The sequence below is a fragment of the Cnephaeus nilssonii genome (assembly GCF_951640355.1).
Source record: "Cnephaeus nilssonii genome assembly, chromosome: 5".
NCBI lineage: Eukaryota > Metazoa > Chordata > Mammalia > Chiroptera > Vespertilionidae > Cnephaeus > Cnephaeus nilssonii.
Genome location: NC_137076.1, coordinates 68,744,477 through 68,753,184, shown reverse-complemented (window position 1 = coordinate 68,753,184; position 8,708 = coordinate 68,744,477). Strand labels below are relative to the sequence as shown.

Below are 8,708 nucleotides of genomic sequence, written 5' to 3'. Positions count from 1 at the left end.
TGGGGGGTCGGGGGGGGGGAGAAAAAAATCGCCCCCTTCTCAGCGCCTCCGACTCGCGGGGGTCCCACCCCGGAACGCCCACCGTCCCCACCCCCCTCCCCCCCCCCCCCCGCCCCCGAGGCCAAGGGAGTGATTAGCGTCGGGAACAGCCAGTCGGCAGCCTGGGCAGCCCGCGCGCGCGGGCGGGGCGGCGCCGGGCCCAATGGGCTGGGCCGGGGCGGGGCCGTGGGTGACAGGCTGGGAGCGAGGGGGAGTCGTCGCGAGCCCGGGGCGGATCACTGAGTGGCGAGCAAAGTTTCGGAGTCCGGCTCGCCCCGCGGTCTGCCCGCCCTGGTGTTTGTGTTTCGGCGGCGGCGCGCGCGGTGCGAGTGCGCGCGCGCGCGCGCGGCGGACAAGGGGCGGGGAGAGGGAGGCCTCGGGGGCGCGGAGAGGGGCTCCCGAGCTCCGGCTGCACCGCCGCACAACCTCCAGCCCGGCGGGCGAGCAGCGGAGCGCTGACAGGCGCCGTCCCGAGCTGCCGCGGGCGCCGCCACCGCTCGGCGCCGCGTCCCCGCCTCCCCGCCGACGGCACGGGAGAAAGGGGTCCGAGCGCCCCCAAACCTAAAGCCTTGTGGATTACAAAGTGAAACTGACCCGGGACCATAAACGCAAAGACCACCGGGGCAGGGGCGAGGCGCAATAAGAGTGGGCTCTGCCGGGGCCGCCCGACCCCCACGGTCCCCCTCGGCATGCTGAGGGGAGGGGACGCGGGGACCGCACGCCGCTGCTGCCTGACCCCCTCGAGGCCGAGAAGAACCGGGGGGACCTGCGCTCGCTGTGGATGTACAAATAACGGGTCGGCGGGCGCCCCGGCTGAAGTGAAATAAAACCATGCCGAGGAGCGCTGGACGTTGCCTGCGCCGGCAGCAGGGGCGGCGGCCGCGGCTGCCGGAGGAGGAGGATGCGGCGGAGCGCTCGCGGGCACCGGAGCCCTAGCGCCCGCGCCCGGAGCGCTGTCTGCCAGCCGCCCGCGCGCTGCCGCCCCGCCGGGGCCTCGCAGCCACTCGCGCAGCCCCGCGGAGAGGCGCCCCAGCCTGTTCCCGACGCGTGGGGGGCTCGCGGAGACCCCTGGTCTCCAGCCTTTCGGGGAGGAATTCGCTCACCTCCCGGCTCCCTCCCGCCCCTCCCGGTCCGCAGCCGCCCTCTGCCCGCGGCGCCACCCGCGTCGGTCCTCTTGGCCGCGGGCAAGTTCCAAAGTTTCCGAAGAGCGTTTGCAACGGGGTTGCTCATACACCTTAGACACAGGCCACCTCTCCCGGCTCTCAGCTACCCGGGGGAAACGCTCAGCGTCTCCAGATTCAGAACCAACGTGGAGGGGGCGGGAAATACTGAGGTTTGAGAAACTTTTTTTTGGAACTCATCAGCACTCAGGGGCGCCCCGCGGAATGCTCGGCCGCCTCTCGCCCCCGCTTCTCTCTGGCCTGACGCGTCTACAGGGCTACCTGGAGAGAGCCTTCGGCTGAGGCGACTTGCTTCTGCTGGGCTGGAGGTTCCTTGAAATAACAGAACTCTCAAGACCATCAGTTTGCATTTGCCGGGAGACTTCATCCCGGCCATTGCCTTCTGGTTGCCTCCTCGGTTCCTCCTATTGATCGCGCCGTTCCAGGGAGCCGTGATCATGGACTTGACCGCACGCTGGGCTGCTGGCCGCGCCTGGCTCCCGCTGCCCACCCCCTCGATACTCAGGCTCCTGCGCCTCCTGGGGCTGCTGTCCCTGCTCCCCGGGCCGAGCCAGGTTGGCGGGGCCGAGCAGCGCCAGGTGTTCCAGGTGCTGGAGGAGCAGCCGCCCGGCACGCTGGTGGGCACCATCCAGACGCGCCCGGGCTTCACCTACCGGCTCAGCGAAAGCCACGCCCTGTTTGCCATCAACAGCAGCACGGGGACCCTGTACACCACGGCCACCATCGACCGCGAGAGCCTGCCCAGCGACGTGATCAACCTGGTGGTCCTTTCCAGCTCGCCCACCTACCCCACCGAGGTGCGAGTGCTGGTGTGGGACCTCAACGACAACGCCCCCGTCTTCCCGGACCCCTCCATCGTAGTCACTTTTAAGGAGGACAGCAGCAGTGGGCGCCAGGTCATCTTGGATACGGCTACGGACGCAGACATCGGCTCCAATGGCGTGGACCACCACTCCTACCGCATCGTCCAGGGCAACGAGGAGGGTCGCTTCCGCCTGGACATCACCCTGAACCCGAGCGGCGAGGGCGCCTTCCTGCACCTGGTGTCCGAGGGCGGGCTGGACCGCGAGGTCACGCCGCAGTACCAGCTGCTGGTGGAAGTGAAGGACAAGGGCGAGCCCAAGCGGCGGGGCTACCTCCAGGTAAACGTGACCGTGCAGGACATTAACGACAACCCCCCGGTGTTTGGCAGTTCCCACTACCAAGCGGGGGTGCCTGAGGACGCGGCCGTGGGCTCCAGCGTCCTCCAGGTGGCGGCGGCGGACGCGGACGAGGGCACCAACGCGGACATCCGCTATCGGCTGCAGGACGAGGGGACCCCCTTCCAGATCGACCCCGAAACGGGGCTTATCACGGTGAGGGAGCCCCTGGACTTCGAGGCCCGGCGCCAGTACTCCTTGACGGTGCAGGCGCTGGACCGAGGCGTGCCTTCCCTCACCGGGCGCGCCGAGGCGCTGATTCAGCTCCTGGACGTCAACGACAACGACCCGGTGGTGAAATTCCGCTACTTCCCCGCCACCTCGCGCTACGCCTCGGTGGACGAGAACGCGCAGGTGGGCACTGTGGTGGGCCCTGCTCACCGTGACGGACGCAGACTCCCCCGCGGCCAACGGGAACATATCGGTGCAGATTCTGGCGGGCAACGAGCAGCGCCACTTTGAGGTGCAGAGCAGCAAAGTGCCGAACCTGAGCCTCATCAAAGTGGCCAGCGCCCTGGACCGAGAGCGCATTCCTTCTTACAACCTGACAGTGTCTGTCTCGGATAACTATGGGGCGCCCCCTGCCGCGGCGGTCCGGGCGCGCTCTTCCGTGGCCAGCCTGGTGATTTTTGTCAATGACATCAATGACCACCCTCCGGTCTTTGCACAGCAAGTGTACAGGGTGAACCTGAGCGAGGAGGCGCCTCCGGGAAGCTATGTGAGTGGAGTGTCTGCCACGGATGGCGACTCTGGTCTCAATGCTAATTTGCGTTACAGCATTGTCTCTGGCAATGGACTAGGTTGGTTCCATATCAGTGAACACAGCGGCCTGGTGACCACCGGGGCTGCCGGGGGCTTGGACCGTGAAGTTGCTTCCCAAATTGTACTGAATATTAGTGCTCGGGACCAGGGCGTTCACCCCAAGGTCTCCTACGCCCAGCTTGTAGTAACTCTCCTGGATGTGAATGATGAAAAGCCAGTGTTTAGCCAGCCAGAAGGGTATGATGTGTCTGTGGTGGAGAACGCCCCAACAGGGACAGAACTGCTGGTGCTCAGGGCAACTGATGGGGACCTGGGTGACAATGGGACAGTGCGTTTCTCCTTACAAGAGGCTGAGACTGACCAGAGGTCTTTCCGTCTGGATCCCGTGTCTGGGAGGTTGAGTACTATCTCCTCCTTGGACAGAGAGGAGCAATCTTTCTACTCCCTGTTGGTTTTGGCCACAGATCTGGGCTCCCCTCCCCAGTCCTCAGTGGCTCGCATAAATGTGAGTCTCCTGGATATGAATGACAACAGTCCCGTGTTCTACCCAGTCCAGTACTTTGCTCATATTCAGGAGAATGAGCCCGGGGGTAGCTACATCACCACAGTGTCTGCCACTGACCCTGACTTGGGTCTCAACGGAACTATCAAATATAGCATATCAGCTGGGGACAGGTCTCGGTTTCAGGTCAATGCTCAGAGTGGGGTTATTTCTACAAGAATGGCCCTAGACAGAGAAGAAAGAACAGCTTACCAACTACAAGTAGTGGCTACGGATGGTGGCAATTTACAGTCTCCCAACCAGGCAGTAGTAACCATCACTGTATTGGACACTCAAGACAACCCACCTGTGTTCAGTCAGGCTGCCTACAGCTTCGTGGTCTTTGAGAATGTGGCTCTGGGATATCATGTGGGTAGTGTGTCTGCTTCCACCATGGATCTCAATTCCAACATCAGTTATCTCATTACTACTGGGGATCAGAAAGGTATGTTTGCTATCAACCAGGTCACTGGGCAGCTCACCACAGGGAGTGTGATTGACAGAGAAGAGCAGTCCTTTTATCAGCTGAAAGTAGTGGCCAGCGGGGGCACAGTGACCGGAGACGCTCTGGTTAACATAACAGTTAAGGATTTGAATGACAACTCCCCCCATTTCCTGCAGGCAGTAGAGAGTGTGAATGTGGTGGAGAATTGGCAGGCTGGTCACAGCATTTTCCAAGCCAAAGCTGTGGACCCTGACGAAGGTGTTAATGGCATGGTCCTCTATAGCCTGAAGCAGAACCCCAAGAATCTCTTTACTATCAATGAAAAGGATGGTCATGTTAGTCTTCTAGGGCCCCTGGATGTCCATGCTGGTTCCTACCAGTTAGAGATCTTGGCATCTGATATGGGTGTGCCACAGCTCTCCTCTAGTGTCATCTTAACGGTTTATGTCCATGATGTAAATGACAACCCGCCAGTATTTGACCAGCTCTCTTACGAGGTCACCCTTTCTGAGTCAGAACCTGTGAATTCTCGATTCTTTAAAGTGCAAGCTTTTGATAAGGATTCAGGAGCAAATGGTGAAATTGCATACAGCATTGCTGAAGGAAATATAGGGGATGCTTTTGGCATATTCCCAGATGGTCAATTGTATATAAAAAGTGAGCTGGACCGTGAACTTCAAGACAGATATGTTTTACTGGTTGTTGCTTCTGACAGAGCTGTGGAACCCCTTAGTGCTACTGTGAATGTTACTGTAATTTTAGAAGATGTAAATGATAACAGACCTCTTTTTAACAGCACCAATTACTCGTTTTATTTTGAAGAGGAGCAGAAAGCTGGGTCGTTTGTGGGCAAAGTAAGTGCTGTAGATAAAGACTTTGGGCCAAATGGAGAAGTAAGGTATTCATTTGAAATGGTGCAGCCAGATTTTGAGTTGCATGCTCTTAGTGGGGAAATCACAAATACTCATCAGTTTGACAGGGAGTCTCTTATGAGACGCAGGGGGACTGCAGTGTTTAGCTTTACAGTCATTGCCACAGACCAGGGGCTCCCACAGCCTCTCAAGGATCAGGCCACTGTCCATGTTTACATGAAGGATATAAACGATAACGCTCCCAAGTTTGTAAAAGACTTTTATCAAGCTACAATATCAGAGTCTGCAGCCAACCTGACACAGGTTTTAAGAGTATCTGCCTCAGATGTTGATGAAGGTAATAATGGACTTATTCATTATTCTATAATAAAAGGAAATGAAGAAAGACAGTTTGCTATAGAAAGTACCTCTGGCCAGGTGACACTAATTGGCAGATTAGACTATGAAGCAACACCTGCCTATTCCCTTGTAATTCAAGCAGTGGATTCGGGGGCGGTCTCCCTCAATTCAACCTGTACCTTAAATATTGATATTTTGGATGAAAATGACAATACCCCCTCTTTCCCTAAATCAACACTCTTTGTTGATGTTTTGGAAAACATGAGAATTGGTGAACTCGTGTCCTCTGTTACTGCCACGGATTCAGATTCCGGTGACAATGCTGACTTGCACTACAGCATTACTGGGACTAACAACCACGGAACTTTTAGCATTAGCCCAAACACTGGGAGCATTTTTCTTGCCAAGAAACTGGACTTTGAAACACAGTCTTTGTACAAATTAAATATAACAGCAAAAGACCAGGGAAGGCCTCCTCGCTCATCTACAATGTCAGTGGTTATCCATGTGAGGGATTTCAATGACAACCCTCCTAGCTTTCCTCCTGGGGATATTTTCAAGTCTATTGTTGAGAACATTCCCATTGGTACGTCTGTCATTTCAGTGACTGCCCATGACCCTGATGCAGACATCAATGGGCAACTAGCCTACACGATCATCCAACAGATGCCCAGGGGCAACCACTTTGGCATAGATGAAGTCAAAGGCACGATATATACCAGTGCTGAAATAGATCGGGAATTTGCTAATCTCTTTGAGTTAACCGTAAAAGCCAACGATCAAGCGGTGCCTATAGAAACTAGGAGGTATGCTTTGAAAAATGTGACCATTTTGGTTACAGACCTCAATGACAATGTTCCAGTGTTCATATCGCAAAACGCCCTTGCTGCAGACCCTTCGGCGGTGATTGGTTCTGTGCTGACCACAGTCATGGCTGCTGACCCAGATGAAGGTGCCAATGGAGAGGTGGAGTACGAGATCATCAATGGGGACACAGACACCTTCGTTGTGGACCGTTTTAGTGGAGACTTGAGAGTGGCCTCAGCGCTGGTGCCTTCACAGCTGATCTATAACCTCATCGTTTCAGCAACAGACCTTGGCCCGGAAAGGAGGAAATCCACCACCGAATTGACCGTCATTCTTCAGGGCCTCGATGGACCTGTTTTCACTCAACCCAAATATATAACTATTTTGAAGGAAGGGGAACCCATTGGTACCAATGTGATATCCATAGAAGCAGCTAGCCCTAGAGGATCGGAAGCCCCAGTGGAGTATTATATTGTTTCAGTTCGTTGTGAAGAGAAAACCGTTGGGCGTCTCTTTACCATTGGACGGCAAACTGGCATGATTCAGACAGCAGCCATTCTGGACCGGGAGCAAGGAGCTTGCCTTTACCTGGTGGAGGTTTATGCCATAGAAAAATCAACTGCTTTTCCCAGAACACAGAGAGCAGAGGTAATGATTTTTGTCATCTTTTATGACTTATTTGTTGCTATGCTTTTAAGAAAGATCACTCTTCTTTATATTACTTTCCATTATTATTTACCTGTATTGTTGATAATTGATTTTACTGACAGGAGTATATAAAAGTGTTCTGGCACAAAGACTAACAAGAGTTACATAAAATCTAGCTTTAATCCTGGTCAAAACTAAACAATGAACAGTTTTTACTTTATAGTTCACCTCATAGAAGTCATATGTATATGTATAGGCTAGGGAGAAATCTTTAGCCATTTCTGAAGTGCCCCCCCCCCCCCCAACAAACAAACAAACAAACAGCCATCCCACATCCATTAGTGCTGAATCTCAGCACTAAACTAAACACCTCTCAGTACGGAAGCCTACTAGAGAATGGATGATTTCAGACTTAAGAATTTTCTGTTTCAAAATTAAGAACTTTGGTAGAAATCAGCATTACAGCCTAGCTGTCTAGGGGGTGTGGCTATGGAGGACAGTATTAACTTTCACATCCTCAGCAGCCTTAGCAGTTTCTTTATAGACAGTGACTAATTTCAATGTGCCTAGCCAAGTTCAAGGAGATTCCTGATTTCATCTGCCTTCACATTTTAGGCACTGTCTTTTGACTTAGGGTAATCCTTTCTTTACCTTCTTAGCCTAAAACATGTAATGTGCTGTGAATGATCAGAGAGTAGAGGCTGTTTCTTGAGAAGAGGTTGTTCAATACCCTGGTATAGGTACACATTGTTCTGTCTGCTGATGGGTGAGAAGTTAGTTTCACAGTATAAGCCAAGAGAATTCCAAGCTTGGCCTTCCCTGGGTTATATTTTAGGATACTACCTCCGTGTATCATTGTTTTGTTTTTTAAATTGAACTACTGCCAATGTTGTCTTGATATCTATCAGAAATGATATAGCTGTGCTCTGGAAAGCTCTTGTTTGCCATTTTCTAAGTTCTTTCTGTCCCCCCTTACTCCCCTCAAAGTCATTCTGGTGCCACTCAGCCAAAAACACAAAATATAAAATGTGGTTTGTGATATTTGGCCGTAAACCAGACATAACATGCTTGTGAGATTGAGGCTCATGTATTTGTTTTCTTGCTTTCTTTTCTATTTGGGGGAGGTGATGGGGTTTTCTTCATTTAAAATGCTCATTTATTATTATTATTGTCTTTTTGAATCCTGTGTGATTTTTTTTTCATAATAGGTAGCTATGTCTGTTCAATGGATGGAGCAGCAAATTCATGGCCTAGAGGATATTAGAGATATAATTAGAGATATAATTCTTAATAGAGATATAATTCTCAGAGATATAATCCTAAGTGGAATTCAGTTTTTTCTTTTACACATAGCCCTGAAGGGACTTCTAACCCAAATGTCCTCTTTTACCTAATTAGTTTTTTAAAGATCTTAACATAGGTCTTATATGTTGAGCTATTTGATTTGACTCGGGCCTTGATTTATGTAATTTTATTGTGATTTGGTATATTCCTCCCCTAAACCCTCTCCCTGTCTCTTCCTCCCTTCTCTGGAATCACTACTTAGATGAAGAGATTGCATTAGTTTGAAGACTGAAATAGTTATTAAAGATAGACTTTAGATGAACTTGTTAAACTATCAGACAAATTATATTATTGGTTGTTGTTGGTTGGTTCAGTGTGTTACATTCATTAGAGAATATGGAGAATGAGAATAAATGTCCATTGTTATCATTAGAGGGTTTGTCTTATTATTTACTCATTGGATATATAAAGATTGTTTTAGATTAAATTTATTAAGTAGTGCTGTCTCTGTAATAGGCCTGCAGATTAAAAAGTAATTAGAAATCATTTTGTTAGTAATAGGGAATAATATGTTTGTTGCTTTTTTTAAAC

At 52.0% G+C, this 8,708-nt stretch overlaps 1 protein-coding gene across 1 annotated transcript in view; it reads left to right on the top strand.

Moving 5' to 3' along the window:
• The first annotated feature begins 312 nt into the window (after positions 1-312).
• FAT4 (FAT atypical cadherin 4) overlaps positions 313-8,708 on the top strand; it is a 155,957-nt gene continuing 147,561 nt past the window's right edge. The window contains 2 exon segments of the mRNA XM_079771296.1: positions 313-2,788; positions 2,790-6,833. Of these exon segments, the coding sequence (XP_079627422.1) occupies positions 1,658-2,788; positions 2,790-6,833 (5,175 nt within the window). The 5' untranslated portion in view covers positions 313-1,657.